This window comes from Aspergillus japonicus (genome assembly GCF_003184785.1).
Source record: "Aspergillus japonicus CBS 114.51 unplaced genomic scaffold BO86scaffold_13, whole genome shotgun sequence".
NCBI lineage: Eukaryota > Fungi > Ascomycota > Eurotiomycetes > Eurotiales > Aspergillaceae > Aspergillus > Aspergillus japonicus.
Window position 1 is genome coordinate 268,403 of NW_020291650.1, and position 15,672 is coordinate 284,074.

General features: G+C 52.2%; 6 protein-coding genes across 6 annotated transcripts; 4 read left to right on the forward strand and 2 right to left on the reverse strand.

The window, feature by feature from the left end:
- Window positions 1-44: 44 nt before the first annotated feature.
- On the forward strand, window positions 45-1,283 carry BO86DRAFT_387809 (uncharacterized protein). Its single transcript, XM_025671686.1, has one exon. It carries the CDS (start codon window positions 140-142, stop codon window positions 1,037-1,039), a length of 900 nt encoding a protein of 299 aa, XP_025529441.1. The 5' UTR covers window positions 45-139; the 3' UTR covers window positions 1,040-1,283.
- A 621-nt stretch (window positions 1,284-1,904) lies between these two features.
- BO86DRAFT_41694 (uncharacterized protein) lies at window positions 1,905-3,439 on the reverse strand. Its single transcript, XM_025675008.1, has 2 exons — window positions 3,298-3,439; window positions 1,905-3,242 (listed from the first exon to the last, which is right to left on the reverse strand). The coding sequence occupies exon 2, from the start codon at window positions 3,197-3,199 to the stop codon at window positions 2,060-2,062; it is 1,140 nt and encodes a 379-aa protein (XP_025529442.1). The 5' UTR covers window positions 3,200-3,242; window positions 3,298-3,439; the 3' UTR covers window positions 1,905-2,059.
- A 2,950-nt stretch (window positions 3,440-6,389) lies between these two features.
- On the forward strand, window positions 6,390-8,758 carry BO86DRAFT_387812 (CAIB/BAIF family enzyme). Its single transcript, XM_025671687.1, has 5 exons — window positions 6,390-6,696; window positions 6,767-7,232; window positions 7,290-7,588; window positions 7,643-8,143; window positions 8,201-8,758. The coding sequence occupies exons 2-5, from the start codon at window positions 6,851-6,853 to the stop codon at window positions 8,744-8,746; spliced, it is 1,728 nt and encodes a 575-aa protein (XP_025529443.1). The 5' UTR covers window positions 6,390-6,696; window positions 6,767-6,850; the 3' UTR covers window positions 8,747-8,758.
- A 361-nt stretch (window positions 8,759-9,119) lies between these two features.
- On the forward strand, window positions 9,120-9,970 carry BO86DRAFT_387813 (uncharacterized protein). The gene is made up of 3 exons (XM_025671688.1): window positions 9,120-9,439; window positions 9,595-9,821; window positions 9,907-9,970. The coding sequence occupies exons 1-3, from the start codon at window positions 9,259-9,261 to the stop codon at window positions 9,934-9,936; spliced, it is 438 nt and encodes a 145-aa protein (XP_025529444.1). The 5' UTR covers window positions 9,120-9,258; the 3' UTR covers window positions 9,937-9,970.
- Window positions 9,971-10,956: 986 nt separating this feature from the next.
- BO86DRAFT_417598 (40S ribosomal protein eS19) lies at window positions 10,957-12,129 on the reverse strand (the record flags this gene model as incomplete). Its single annotated transcript, XM_025675038.1, has 4 exons — window positions 10,957-11,245; window positions 11,330-11,390; window positions 11,482-11,545; window positions 12,100-12,129. 4 exons carry the CDS (start codon window positions 12,127-12,129, stop codon window positions 10,957-10,959), a joined length of 444 nt encoding a protein of 147 aa, XP_025529445.1.
- A 1,135-nt stretch (window positions 12,130-13,264) lies between these two features.
- BO86DRAFT_447011 (uncharacterized protein) lies at window positions 13,265-15,448 on the forward strand (the record flags this gene model as incomplete). The annotated part of the gene is made up of 4 exons (XM_025676558.1): window positions 13,265-13,518; window positions 13,642-14,666; window positions 14,819-15,230; window positions 15,264-15,448. Exons 1-4 carry the CDS (start codon window positions 13,281-13,283, stop codon window positions 15,446-15,448), a joined length of 1,860 nt encoding a protein of 619 aa, XP_025529446.1. The 5' UTR covers window positions 13,265-13,280.
- Between the last annotated feature and the right edge of the window lie 224 nt (window positions 15,449-15,672).

Genomic DNA, 15,672 nt, shown 5'->3' on the forward strand with positions numbered 1-15,672 from the left:
GGTAGAATTTTCCGAACCCGGTCACCTGATGAGTGTCACGTGCACCCGGGTGGTGCAGTGACGTCGGCCTCTGCTGGAGCTGAGAGCAGTTCCTCCCAACACCTCGACTTACAACTTCAAGAGCTGGATCGCATCCGCAATGGACAACAAATCTTCAATCTTCGACGGGGATCCCCCTAGCAACGCTTCATCCCCAGAGCCGAAACCAGAAGAACGTGTCATTGGCAGTTCATCGCAACCTCCCACCGCAGCTACCTCAACTGCACCACCATACTCACCCATCTACGCCACCGCGCAACCCGACGATATACCTTCCCTGCCCGTGCAAACGCCTGCGCCTGCGCCGACAGCAGCTCCATCCTCAGCATACACCCCAACACCAACCACCATGGGCGACGCCACAATCCCAAGCTCGAGCATCACAACCACGACCACCTCTCCCCCACCCCCACAGCCTGGAGCTCACCCGGTCCCAGCTCCTACCAGCTCAGCTTCCGCTCCAGGATCATCTATACCTCCATCCCCAAAAGCAGGCGAGATCCCCAGTCCTTCCGCCACAGCAGCAGCAGCAGCAGCAGCAGCAGCACAACAAGTACCACCACCACAGACAACCGCAGCACCCGAACCCACAGCAGCAGCAATAACAGCCATAACCCCATCAACAACAACGATCCCGCCCTCCCCCCTCCAACCACAGCACCACCACCAACAGCAGCAACAACACCAACACCAATACACCCCCACAACCCAACACCAGTACAACCACCCCGTCTCCGTCCCCAACGCAACAACAACCCCCTACCCCTCCCTCTACCAACCCCCGACCAGCGCCACCCTCCCAGCCACCACAACCTCCCAACCGACGACCTCCCAGCTGCCCTTGCACTACGACCCCGGCGTGTCGGGGCGGGTGGACCTCGACGAGGCCGAGGGGGGCATCGTGGCGAACGCCAAGTCGTGGCTCCGCAGTGCGGGGACCAAGTTGGCCGAGGTGGAGGCCGAGGTGTGGAAGAAGATTAATGATGTGCATGATAAGTGAACCTCTCTTTTTCATCAGAGATGGATAGTGAAGGGGGGGGCTGTCCGGGGGGCGAAGGGATATGTGTTTATCGGATGGGATTGAGGTTGGGGTTTGAATGGTGGACCGTGTCTTGTTGTGTTCGGCTCCGGGGAAGGAGTTTTGGTCTCTTGTATGTTGTTTCGGGGTGTTTCGGGTGATTGAAGTGGGTTTTTGTTCGTGTCGTTCAATGAGGGTTAGTAGGGCTAAAAGTGAGGATCTGGGTATCGAGGGGTGTCTTTTCCTTACATGCGGGCGGAGGCTGGGGTAAAGCACTTGGTTTAGGTTGTATATGTGACAGCTTGTTTGATATGTGGACTACTGGTTACTGTAACAAATCGATATCAAATCCCCTTGACCTGACGATGAGTAATGCGTAGTCTATTATCTCGATCCTAGCCAGGCAAGAACACACAGCAAGCAAAATGGGGAAGATAGCCTTGGGTCTATGACTAGCACGGCTGTTGGTATTAATGTCTATATATAATATTCACAAGGCCCCACAGGTGATCTGTAGACTCGACCTGACTGTTTCCTGAACTCGTCAAAAGTATGCACAATGTGGAGTGGTGATTATCCCATGTCATCAAGTATATATGTATATATGTTGAAAGCCTCCGAGGGCCCAATGCAGGAAACGAAGGTGCTGTCAAGATAGCAGCGGAGGTATCATAATCATAAGTCCATGCCATCGCCTGACAGAATGTCAAAGCTGACTGCACGTCTGTCAGTGTTGAGCTGACGACGCTGACATCGTAGCGATGCCGTCAAAAGAAGAAAAACGCCTTCATGTCAATCCCAGATAAGCCAAGCCAACTCCCAATGCAACCGGGGATCGAACCAGTCGACCCGGTGGTGTTCGTGCAGCATGCTGGTGGCCCCAGAGATGGAGATCGAAAGCAAAATATATATGTACTAAGAAAGGAATGGTCCAGCCTCAAAATAGGTCATGCAAAGACCGGTACCCTAGGATTGCCTGTGGCGACTGGCCATCGAACCACATCACATCGATCCGAGCCGTAACAGTGCAGCTGCTGCTGCAGCCCGCTCATCCCCATCATTCATGGCATTATCAGGGGGATTGAACCCAAGCTGTTGAATGGGAAAATTGCGCGGTGCGGATTTTGCTAACGAAGAGGTTGCCGGCCCTCCTCCCCGTAGTTGAGGCGACTTGCCGCTGCCGTAGACAATACCACCCGAGGCGTTGAGCGATCGTGCACGAAGAGCATCAGCCCCTATCTGCGCCCAATCCTCCTCATCTGTCACATCTTCTTCGCCCCAATCCTCGATTGGCATTTCGTCGTCAGGGGCCTCAGAAGATGAGCAGTACTCGCGTTCGTTGCCGTCCAGAGACATCTTGTCAGCCTCGTCTTCCAACATGCTGATTCCGGGACGGCCAAATTCCATCTCGGTTGAATAGGAAAACACGGCGGAATCACCCGCTACGCTGGTGCCATATGGCTGCAGGCTATCCCTCTTGGTGGTGGGAATCTGCATGCCCCGATGGGAGAACGTGTCCGAGGGACTGGAGGGGGGCGACATGTTCATCCGTTGCGAGTCTCTGCGCAACGGTTCGCCACGACGCCGTGCATCCCAGCGACCCCATCCAACCTTCTCGAAGATCACATTGCTTTGAGCGAAAGCGTTTTTCTCGTCGAACCCTCGACCCTCCAGTGCGGCCACAACCAGTCTCCGTGCTTTGGCCGGAGGAACACCCGAGAAGCCAGGAACAGAAGAGGTTAGATAACCCATCAGGTGGCGAATGGCCAAGGGTCCATGCTGCAGCATAATCTCTGGAAGATGGTGTTTGGCCAACATTCCAGGGGTTATAGCTCCGGTGCTATCGAAATCATGGGCAGCGAGGGAGTTCGCCGTAGCATCTCCAAGGTCGACGTCCGAGTCCACGTGCGCGGAAGCAAGCGGAGAGTAACCCGACTGACCGACATCCTCTCGTCTGAAGCCCTGAGGCGGCAAAGTTGGCGATATAGAGTTGGGCGGTGTGGGCAACAAAGCAGGCGCTCCGGGGCGAGTCGAGTCGCGACCAGCCATAGGAAAGCCGGGACGCGGCTTGGGGATGTCAACCGAGGCGGTCTTACCAGCAAGGGCCATAGCGATGCTGGACGTGGTATTCTGGAAAGCCATGATGGGTGTTTCGAACACAGGGAGAGGAATGCTTCTATTCAACCTGGTGGCTAATTATTGATCTGTAATCACATGAGTCAGATCAATGGTCGACCAACCATAGCGCGCAAACCAAACAATGGGAACAATAAATGGAGGGAGATGACTAAAGTTCCAGGCCCCGTACAAACACACCCTCCCACAGCCACAGATTCAGGCTCAAGAATGATTGATGTAAAGAAAAAGGGATGTGGTTGGTAAATCTGGAGGCTTGGGGTCTTTGACTCACAGTAATCCGTTGACAGCAGATCGTGGAGGTGCAGACGCAACGGTGAGCGGACTTAGTATGCAAGCCTGATGCGATGCGACGCGCTAAGAGGGGCGTAGGGTTGGTGTTGATAAGGGGAGGAACGCGACGGGTGGGAGACAAGTAGATCCAGGGGAACAATGTTCACGTTGTTGGCAAGAAACCACGTAGATTCAATGAAAAAAAGTTCCTTGACAATTCAGACAAGAGGAAGAGTTTCGGTCGAAGAAAAGAAAAAAAAAAAAGGAGGAAGGAAAGAAGGAGGAGGGGGAGGGAAAGGAGGAGGGAAGGCAACGCAAGGAGTTTGGTGGTTGCAGTCCGTCAATAATAATAGTAGGTAGGTAAGAAAGCCCACGGGCAGGTAAGAATAGTAAGAATTGCACAATGGAATGTCTTGTCAGCCGGCGCAGCAGCAGCAGCAGCAGCACTGCAAGTCGTGCTAGAAGGAAATGTCCGTTCTATTGCAGATGATACACGGCGGTCAAGTACTCAGGAAGTACCAGTGTTATCGCTTTTGCTCTTCGGGTCATTTGTGCTTCACTTTGTGAAAGGGGAGGGAGGGGGATCTCAAGTGCCAGGGAATGAGAGAAATTGACCAGCCTTAAGAATCCCAGAATCCCAGAATCCCCGAGTGAATGAACTGAGTGTGACCCTCTTATCGTGGGATTTCCTTGGACAAAGCATCCATCCTTTCTCCTCTTTCTCTCAACCCCCCGTCATGCCGCCCCATACCGGCGGACCTTTACGGGGTCCATACGAAGTCGAGTAACTAAGGGTTGAGTCCCATGGCCGGGGCGTGGGCTCGAGGATTGGTGGACACCAGTTGGGCCCGCTTGAAATCGCACCGGGAGGATCCGGGGCCACCAGCCCTGATACCTTACCGCTTGTTGCTGTTCTCGTACCGTATCGGAGGTATGGGCTGTGTACCTCCAAAGTATCGGCCTTATCAAGGTCAAGAAGTCCAAGAAGGTCCAAGGTACACCGTTCTCCGGTGCTAGTCGCACAGAGAAGCAGCAGAACGAACTGACTGACGCTGATGATGATCATGAATATCCCACTAGTCAGTCGATCATCAGCGTGCTCCCCTCCTTCGCCTCCATTGCCCTCTCCGCACTAATCTAGCAGTTTAACAGCTTCAGAGTCCGAACTTCCCAAGAGACTAATGAGTGGTAACCCTGCGATACCCGCCCACTAACCCCTCTACTTCCCAAAAACTCCCAACAATCACTCGCGATGATGTAAATTGGTCTTAAAACATTTCCTTGGTCTCCGGTTCGAGCAAACAGTGTCCACTTTATTCCACCGATCGACGGACATATCAAGGCCGGTACCTCGTGCCCGTGCGCCCCTCTCCCACCCCCCGCGTCTACAATGTACATACAATGTAGGTTCGGCTGGGAAACCTGGTGAGGGCAGGAACCCTACCGTACGTACGGCTTGCCTGGCTGAACTCTGGTAGGCGATAATCTGCCATGGCGACGGCACGTGGGCATCGGGCACTGTACATGCGCCGTCAGATTCTATGCTGACTGGCTGACTGGCTGGCTAGCTGCTTGCCTTGCCCCCCTCCATTAGAAGAGGGGTGGGTGGGTGGGTGGGTGGTTTGCCATCCATCATTGTCGTCAATACTTGTGTAGTATCGAGGTACTCGAAGGTAGTACAGTACCAACCTGAAGAACTTTCCGTTGGTCGAGGTGGCCTCAAAATGTTGGCACCAGGTTTAGCCTGGATCAACGTGATTCTCAAAGGGAATCTTGTTGATTCACGGCCCAGCCCCAAAAAATCTCTCATAGTTGCATGAATTATAACTTTTGTTGGTTCAGAAAGGCCACTGTGCGCTGACTACACAGTTCATCGCCGCGAGCTTAAATGTCAGCTTTTGGGTAGTGGCTGACAGACCCAAGGGTGGAGGCTGATCCAGCCGCAGGATGTCACAAAGATGGGCGGTCTCCATAGGCCTTCATCGGCCCCTTCGTTGTATTCAATGCATTGCAGCTTCTTGCAAGTCTGTGGTTTCTATTGAATCTGCTTTGAATGAAGTATAAGACTTGTCCACTAAATGTACTCGGATTACGACACTTACTCATACAAGACCTGTCATGTAATGTTAGATAGTTAAAAATAGTAGGGCAATAGTTCAGGGGTGGATTTGCATACTACAAGAGGGTCAGACATGTCAATCATCATTCAAACTGGACGACCCTCACGCTAGACTGATACATCCCTCGGCTTGAGATCTATATCAACAAGAGACCACCCATACGGCATGCGTCTGTGACATGCGCTTCCCCTTCATACCTACTGCAAAAAGGGGCAGGTCTGATGCTCACCGACAAAGATATGTGTGTCTTGCAATGCCTTCTGTTGCAAATGAGTTTTAAATTCAGTTTAAGATAGGTAGAATGTCCCTAAGGAACTCAAATGTCACATGTCTTCCGGAGGTTCCTTGGAGGCTGTTGGTTGTTTCATCTCCATCAGCCTCTCAGTTCACGACCAATTCACCTTTCATGTCGTGTTGAGATACATATTCTTCAAGCGAACGCTGGTGTGGTAAGAAGATCGCGTAGGGTAAAGATTTCTCCTTACGTTTAAAGATAATTGTGTGTGAGGATTTAGTGGCGATTGACAAGGTAGCATGGAACAATCACTCAATCAACTCACTATTCGAGCACACATGTACAATAACCAGGTAGGTATTTGTCGGCCAGCAGCTCAACAATCCCAGGCCACGGCAAGGCAAAGTTGCTCGTGCCTTATTATGCCTTATAGGTCAGGCATTAAGCCCCGCTCCCGATGCGAGCGACGTCATCTGACCGGACCGTAATCCGCTTCCGATCTTATCGGCCTCACATCCGAAAAGGCACTTCTCCAACTCATTCCCACCCTTCGGAAATCAATCCGCCTCTCTCCTCTGCGGGGTTAGAGGCCTTCCCCCCTCCGATGCTGTTAACCAAGGACCAGACAGAATACTTTGCCTATCACAATACAATGCTTTAGCAGAGATAATGGACTCTGCCGTTGAATTTGTGCTTGCCGATCGGTCGTTCAGACGTGCATCCACCCGACGGGACAATTCCTCGGAATAGGCCCGGACGACTGAACCCACCGTAACCGTCAAAAAGTAAAGGGCTGCTTTGCTTCTCCTCAATCCAGAAACTCCTTTGCCGAAACGTCGCTTTTTTCTGGCGGACCTTGATCTACATATATCTGGGTCCGTTTCCCCCTCCCTGGAGAGCCCGCGTGGGTTTCTTCTTGCTTTCCCTTATACTGACTTGCGGAAGTACTTGCCGTCTCCAGGAAGCGCAACTCCAACGACATCGGTCTGGATCTCGAGGAGGTCAATCTGAAAATTAGAGAACGAGAGTATGGCGGCTAATTCGGAGAGCGGTGTACAATACTCGCCTGTCCGCGAGGCGGGTCGCATCTTCAACCACCTCTGCGACCAAGCCGAACGTCTCAGCTTGCCCGCGGAAGTAGCGGAGCGCAGGGATGCTGTGTCATTCACGTCCATTCATGACCAGATCTATTACCCGATCCCGTTCAAAGAGACCGAGACATTGGCTGCGTTGAAAGGTGTGGAGGGAGCAGTGGCAGGCGCAATCGCTGATCTGCGGTATGGACCAACCACTCAAGCGCGGAATGTCCAGGTGAGCCTTGAGCGGGCCACTGCATTTGGTTGTCAGGCGTACATGGCCAAGGTGGATGGATTGTCCAAGTTGGATCCGGAAGTGAAGAAGAAGCTGAAAGGTGGGCATTTTGTTACTCCCCGAGGCGCCAGTGTGTCCGTGTGGCTAATTGTCCTAGACACGGACTTACTCGCAGCCCAGTCGAACGGCTACCGTCGGATGTCGGCGAATCTGTACAAGACCAAGAACAAGGACGAATACTTCCACATCCATGGCTCACTCGAGGCTACCACGACGCTGAACATGATTGGACTGGAGGGTCAACGTCCGGATCTGACCGATTATGAGGAGATCATCAAGGTCATCGAGAGCCATGTGCAGAAATACTCCGCGGCGGAGTTAGAGGAGATGAACAAGGAGAGGAGACAGGCCGGTGTGACGGCATTCAAATACGAGGACTTCATCAAAACCCCCCATGTACGGATTCTCGGTCCCTTGAAGAGAACATTCATGCTGACATATATCGCTTAGGGCAAACTCAACGTCCAGGAACCGGCTTGGAAGGTGACCCGTCTGAGCGGCGACCTGCCTCCCACACCATTCCCTGCTAGTCGCAGCGGTAGCAAGAGAATTCTCGAAGGCGTCAAGGTTTTGGAGCTGTGCCGTATCATTGCCGGGCCTACGGTGGCACGCATCTTGTCGGAATATGGTGCCGACGTCCTGAAGATCACCAGTCCCAAGCTGTCTGATGTTCCCTTCTTCCAGGTGGACGGCAACATGGGCAAGCATGCCGCTGACTTGGATCTCAAGTCAGAGGACGGTCGGCGTCAATTTGAAGAGCTTTTGGCTGACGCCGATGTTCTTGTGGACGGATACCGCCCAGGAGCTCTCGAGAAGCTGGGGTACGGACCGGACGCACTTGCCGCATTGGCTGAGAAGCGCGGCAAGGGTATTGTGGTGGTGAACGAGAACTGCTTTGGATACGAGGGTGAATGGGCTGGCCGCCCAGGCTGGCAACAGATTGCCGACTGCGTAAGTTGCCTTGTTCATCGTCCCACATCTTACGATCATAGCTGACCTATGTTACAGGTGAGTGGTATTGCATGGGCACAGGGTGAATTCATGGGTCATTCGGCCCCAATGGTCCCCCCGTTCCCCATCTCCGACTACGGCACCGGGTGTATGGGAGCAATTGCAGCATTGACGGGTCTCTACCACCGCGCTAAGCAGGGCGGCTCGTACCACGGCAAAGCTTCGTTGATGCACTATGATCTGCTGCTATTTGCCGTTGGCAAGTACTCGGACGCCATCCAGGAGCAAATGCGCGCTGCGCAGCCCCCCGAGTTCTTCAAGCTGCGGCACTGCGACAGCGTGGACCGCATCTCCTCGACCGTGCTGAAGATCATGCAGGCCCGATTCCCCCACCTATACGCGGGTCCCGAGCAAGCGGGAGAGGGGGCCCTCACCGAGATCTGGTACTCCAAGGCCTACGGAGGGGACATCGAGATTGTGCGGCCCATCACGGAAATCGACGGTGTGGAGAACAAGTTCATCCGAGCCAGCCGGCCTAATGGCACGGACCGGGCGAGTTGGGAGGATTTCGAGCAGCACGAGGAGGATTTTCGGAAGGTTTAGGTTTGATCTTGGGTAGACGTCTTTGTATATATTTGGAGAAGTAGCAGCATGCATGATTTGATTCTTTTTACGGCAATCCGTTTAGTATATCTGCTTGTATGAGGATGATAGCAACGTATTTTATACTACACCTCCCATCGCGCAATGATCGTAAAGCCCTTAGATTTCTCAATGAATCAGTCGGAAGTCGAACCACGGCAACTGGATAAGTTGTCCGCGGACAATTCTCTTTTTCCAACAGTGTGAATTTGTTTCGAACCATCGGATGCCACCCTCTGCCCATCGGATAGCAGTTCCCCCCTCATCGGCCCGATCACTTTTCAACTTTACTACATAGTTACCTGACATCATCTCCACCACGGACTACTGTTAAGTAAATGATCTAAATTATAACTTGACATATGCACAAAAACCAACCTTATATCGTCAACCAAGTCAAAACACCCACAGTACCCATTCTAATACCACGCCTACAGAACCCCAAACTCCCACAAAAGAAAACCCAAGAAACAATGCCCTACCAAATCGCCTCGCATCCGACCCTCTCCCCGCCGCGCGCCGCGGCGATGCTCTCCTTCCTCGAATCCTTCTACCGCACCAGCGACACCGAATCCGCCCACGACCAATACGTCCGGAGCTTCACGGACGATGCCACGCTGATCATGGGGCCGAAGACGGCGAACGGACGAGATGGTAACCCCTGCCCCCCTGCCACCGCCATTACCCCAATTCCCACCCTACACATCGTCATCCATACACAGAACAGGATACCAGAGTCCTCTCCAAGAAACTGATCTTGACACTCAAGCAACACCGATATCGACGCTGACGCTGACCCAATTGATTAGAGATCCGCACCCTCCGCCACGGCCTCTGGACGCACGTCGCGGCCCGCCAACACACCCCGGAGCGGGTGTATTTCGGCGGGGAGGGCGAGCTCATGCTCTACGGGACGGTCAAGTACGTGCTGCGGAGTGATCCGGGGAATGAGGTCGAGGTGCCCTGGGCGGGGCGTGTGGTGTTTGATGATGATGAGACAGAAGAATTGAGGATGCGGTTTTATCAGGTTTATCTGGTGGGTTGTCCCTCGCTTGATGGATTGTGGTGTGGGGGTTGGGGAATTGATTGGGGCTCGAGACTAACTGGCTTCGTGATTGTAGGATCCTAGTGCGCAGTCGGGGAGGAAGTAGAGGGATTGTACTGTACTGGATCTTGTTGGATTGGGTGGTTGGATCCTTTCATCGTTCCTTGGGGGTTTGGTGCTGAAGGAAAAGGTTGGAATTGGTATGCCATGCTATAGAGGTATCTGGCGAGATTCAAATATCAGTTTGGGCTCGAACTGATTGGTTTACTGCTCGATTCGTTCTACAACCGTGCCAATAAGGGTGGAAGTAAGGGGAGGATTAGGGTGTGTATTGTACATTCATGCATGCAGGGAAGCGAGACAGCAGCAGCGAGAAAAAAGAGGGTAGCATACGGGGTAATGGCTGCGACAGTCTGTAGTCAGTCAGTCAAGAAGCCAGCCCTGGGAAAAAGGTTGCACCACCCGACGGAGTCCAGACTTGGTGGTCTCCTACATGGCTCGAGCGCAGACGCATGGACTATAATTGACCTAACCTGCTATGGCATCAGGGCTGGGCCTATGAATGATTCTCCCCAGACGAATATACACTACAGCTGAATTGCATACAATTATCCCATGGCATTATTTAACCCCCCGGGATAACTAGATCAGATGAAAGCATGAAAGGGAAAAGAACTCGTTCACTTGCAAATGCCCGGCATGAACAACTGAAATTCGAGGGGGGAGATATGTCGAAAAAAAATAAAAACCATCATTCAAAAGTTCATCCTCTCTCTCTAGTTTCCCATTGTTGTCTTTGTCATCTCGAGTACCCTGCCACACGCTGATCATCTTCATCCGAAAATAAATTTCCCATGAAAAAAGTTGGCCTGCCTTGCGCCCTTTCGAAGTCTGCCACACACACGAAGTTATACATGGTCGGACTGGGAGGGTGAAATAAAAGATTGTTGAACCCAAAACCGCCTCTTCCCTTCCCCTAAGTTTCCCACTTTCCTTTTTTACTCCTCTCTAACACGTCGTGAGTCGAAAAGAGTCAAAAGGCGAAAAGAAGTTAGAAAAAGAAAAAGGACGAGGGTAACATCAGGACTTTTTCATTATTTTAAAATCGAAATCCAGCGGGACTAATTTACTCGTCGTCCTCCTCCTCGTCAACGGTGGTCTTGGCGATACGGTCAAGATCACGCTGGCCGCTCTGGGTGATGCGGCGGCCACCCTTCTCCTCATCGGTCTCGAGGACACCGATCTTCTCGAGGGACTGGAGGATCTTGCGGTCGACGGAGCCGGAGGCATCGACGTGGTGGTTGGGGCGGGAACCGCGGTTCTTGACGGAACCGTGGACCTTGCGGAGGCGGCCAACACCGACGGTCTTGCGCATGTAGATGTGACGGGCGACGGCAGCAGCGCGGACGTAGTACCTATAAAGTAGAAAACGGAGACTCGGTCAGATCCTCTGCTAGTGTGCGAGCACGAAAAGTTGATGGAAATGAAGAAAGTCGTACCAGTCGGCATCCTGGGGAGGGAGCTCGTTGGAAGCGGAGGTCTTGACAGTGTCAACCCATCCTAATGGCGAAAACAGGTTAGTTCTCTGATCGAAGTCGTTTGTTTCCTCGCGCAGTTGCGGGAGATATCGGTGATGTGGTGTAGAACGAACCAGGAATGGGGAGCTTTCCCTGACGCTTCAAGAACGCAGAGTAGGCAGCGATGAACTTCTGCGCCTGTATAGTGAAAGATTCGTTAGCCGACCCTTTTTTATCGGTCTTCTCGAACAGCACTCATGGTAGCGAAGCCTGTCGTTGTTCGTGCAGCATTTCAGACAGATATGGCATGGCATAGGCACACTCGGGAAACAGGCGTTTGCGGCGTGATTGATTGCGAAGCTCAAGTCGCAAATCGGGGTTGCTTGTGAAAATTCATATATTGCGAAGAAATATATGGTTGCAAGGTATTGATTTCTCGTCCGATCGCGGAGTTTTCGTTCCATTCCATATCCCTGGCTTTTTCGTCGATTTTCCTGCGGGGTTTTCCGTAGAAAACAATCTTGTTGTCCGATGCACTGTCAATTCGGTTTGATTCCATGCTCCTTCGTTTGTCCTGTCGCATATCGTGTTGCAATAGTCGCTCTGTGCGTCGGTTGTGCTGCCGCTTGTGTGCAATATGCCTTTTTCTGTTCGTCGGGGTGCCCGTGCCATGCCATATCATACCATCCATGCCATCCGACCGACGCCTCCCCCGGAATCATCTTTCATCATATCAAAAGGAAGCGACTTACGTCGACATCGCGAACGGTGACACCACCCATTTTTGCGACTTGTGGACCTCGAACGGGGAAATCGAAGAGGGAGCTGAAGAGAGGGACGAGGTGGGAGGATGGGTCGTCGTTGTCGTCGTTGAGGAGTCGGCAGGTTTCAAGCCTCGAAATTTCGGATTCGCACACAACATTCGCGCTCGTAGTGCCTCTCGGTTGGCTGTGGGCGCTTCGCTTAGCCTGTTCGGGACTAGCCGTACCCTAAGGAGCGGGCTGCCTGAGGCCGACATATCAGACCGGTTGGCCCTGACTGCTGCCCGCATTTCCAGGCAGAAACCCATCTATCATTCCCTTTCCGTTTTAGCGCCGAGTAGAATTGAGCACGTCCCTGAGCGGTTGTGCAGCACCTCCTTCAAGGCCTATCACGACGTGTAGTTAGGCCACCACTGCATAGAAGTGACCTGATCAGAATCTGGAGAGAAGTTTTACGTTTTCAGGAACGAGTGAATCAGCAGGCTTCCATGAGCATACAACATCATGTTTGCTGGTGCCCATGAAGAATTCTTCTCAAAGTTATTGTTACTACAATATGGTAGAACCATTGACGGGCTTGTTCCTGGGAAGCGGGTTGTGTTGTCGTAATTGCTGCTGGACAGATTATCCAAGTACCCGAAATTGATGCTACGTGCTTACCCAGCATATACCCGACCGCCGCTCAGGGACACTGATGTTGCCCATTGCCACCTTATCACTGACCTCTAAAGATCAGTGGCTACATTTTAATAAAATATTGTGAGTACGCCCGTTATTTTCTTGGCTCTGTATGTTGAGGCCTCCTTCCTTCAGACGCGAAGTAACCACCGGGACGCTTCAGGTATCGGCTCTGTTCTCACCCTTTTTGCCAGATTACGCTGCGCATGTGGTGTTAGAACTGATACAGCCGTTCATTGTCCCAGGATCATTGAAACAGTAACAATGAACGCAAAGTCTTTGACTACTTCCTGTAGTATGTTCTCATCTATTCATGGACGGCACATGTTCCAATTGCTTACTCAGAAGTTAATGGGTGGGGTAAGCCAGAAAGAGTTAAAGACATCCATCCAGTGGGCCCTGTAACGGTCACGTGCGGAATCATCAACTGTAAATAAACATTGACATTTGACACCCTCCCACTGAGCAACATATTCAAGCACGCTCGACTCGACATGTCGTTGGAGATTGAAGAGCTTCGGCGCCAGCTAGCAGATGCTGAACAACGGATTTCGGCATCTCACCAGCGGTCGTCCAAAACAAACCTCCCCACATTTCTTGATGGCCTCCACAAGCACCTCTTCCTCGGCCTTCAGGTCCAACCGGACGAGACCCAGTCGTCGCGTGGAGATCCCGCAAATACGACCAACAAACTTCGCCCCAGATACCTCAGGGCCTGGGACACATTGGCAAGTGAACAGGAGGAGATTTGGCGACTCCTGAGGGAATCTTCACTCATTGAAGATTAATTGTTTACTTCTCTTCATACCTTGGAGGAGATGGGCGGAAACATCCGCCGGCAGCTGATTGGATCAGAACTTGACCTGAATCACTTTCTTCGCCAGACCGTTGAGGACCACGTTTCCAAAATCATTGAAGAACTTTATAAGGATCCGGTTCTTAGGCAGGCGTTTGGTTTAAGAGGGTCGATTCGTTTTCAAAACCATTCCGATGCTTTGAGCCCGGAGCAGGAACTAGTAGAAGGGTTGCAGAGCGTGGTTTCTTGTGGTCGCCCTGCACGAAGACGTTCGCCGCGTCTCGCTGAGCGCGAGGAACGTGCATCAAGCGCGGCCACTCGCCAACCAAAAACACCACGGAGAGTCCGAACCACAAGGCCCCGTGCCGATCAGTCTTGCGTTTACAACATTCCGAATGAGATCTCCAAATCTACACATTGCGTCGCTGCCTACATCAAAGAATACAAGTCCCCGCACAAAGTGACGCTGGGCCATATCTACGAGGAGTTGGGGGACATCGACGTTGATGAGGTGATTCTGGAGAAGGCAGATGAACCCTCGAAAGTTCGGTTCCAGCGAGCGCTTCTCGGACTCCTTTCGCAGCCATTCGACTATATGGTTCATGCTCGTACGCAGGTAGGGGTCTTTACCACTGGCGAAGTAGATATCTATTTGCGGATTGGCGAGGACCCTTTCACACTTTTTTACCACCTTTCAGTTCCGAAGGGTGACGTCGGACAGGAAACTGGATGGGATCCTTGTTCAGACCGCCCAAATCGTTTGCATTTGACTGCGGTGGGTCAAGCTCTCGCTTTTACCCTCCAAGCCCTTAGGTTACGTCCCTGGAGCCAGGCTTGGGGACTGCAAGCGACAAATACGTTGCCAACATGGGAAGTTGTACCTGCGGACATTCTAGACGATGTCTCCGATCAGGAAGTGCCTTCTTCCGAATATCGTCCGCCAAAACCTGCCGAATTTCTCCGGTCATCTCCGATACAACCACGTCGCCGGAGACCCAAACTCAGCACGAGTGATTGTCGACCATTACACGTGCATAATAATCGTGATGAGGATGATGACCCCATGCACCGAGCCGGAAACCACGTCTTTCTCGGGACGTTGGACGAAGGCAGCCAGCATCGGCAGGCCAAACATCCACCTCAGCTGGACCAAGTTCCTTTTCCGAGGAGAACCATCGTCGTTACTGCACACTGAAGTGCCTACGCGGGTTGATACATGGAGGGGAACTAGATTAGGCTTGTCCCAATGTTCGTGATCATGGCCAGGGAACAACGCGTCATGTTATCAGTTCAAAAACTTTCGTCTGCAAGTTGCAACGCCAGCTTTCTGAGACTGTCAATGCAGATTGTGAGACCATCGGGATCCACGGCTCTCGAGGCGCCCTCTTGAATGTGACTCTTTCATCGCATGGATACACTGTGCCCGCGACGTGCACCGTGTCGGAATTCCGTGATCGCCACCGACATGAAGCAGCTGTATACGACAAACTTCGTTCAAACCAGGGCATATATATTCCTCTCTACCTCGGAAGCATTGACTTGGCTCATCCTTATAGCTACGACGGGATTGCTTATCTCGAGCATATGATGCTGTTGAGCCCAAGCGGGCAATCTCTGGACCTAGCTCTCACGGAATTGGGCCGAACTTGTCTCGTTTCCAAATTGACTGAGTCTTTGTCAGCGATCCATTCCCGAAATGTTCTTCACAAAGATCCGGCTCCGAGGAATTGGTCGTACAATCCGGAAAGCAAACATGTGGTGTTTTTTGACTATGAAAGAGCTGAGCTTATTGAGCCCCGTCCAATTTTGAGTGAGATGTCACCGAACCGCAAACGCAAAAGGACTGAACATGGTGTTCTGGATTAAAAGCCATCGGGTTCAGGATTCGCAGCGGAAATAAACAAGGCAGCGCATGAATTGCGGTGCTTGTGTGTACGGCCACGGAAATAGCAGAATCAGTCATAATGTGGCCGATGACTGTTGTGATTCGGAGATGGATAGTACTACACACCGGGTCTTTTGGTCCAACCCGAAAGTCATTCGAAACTCAATGAAGGGCAAGTATTAATTATGCAGCCGTATGATCTACC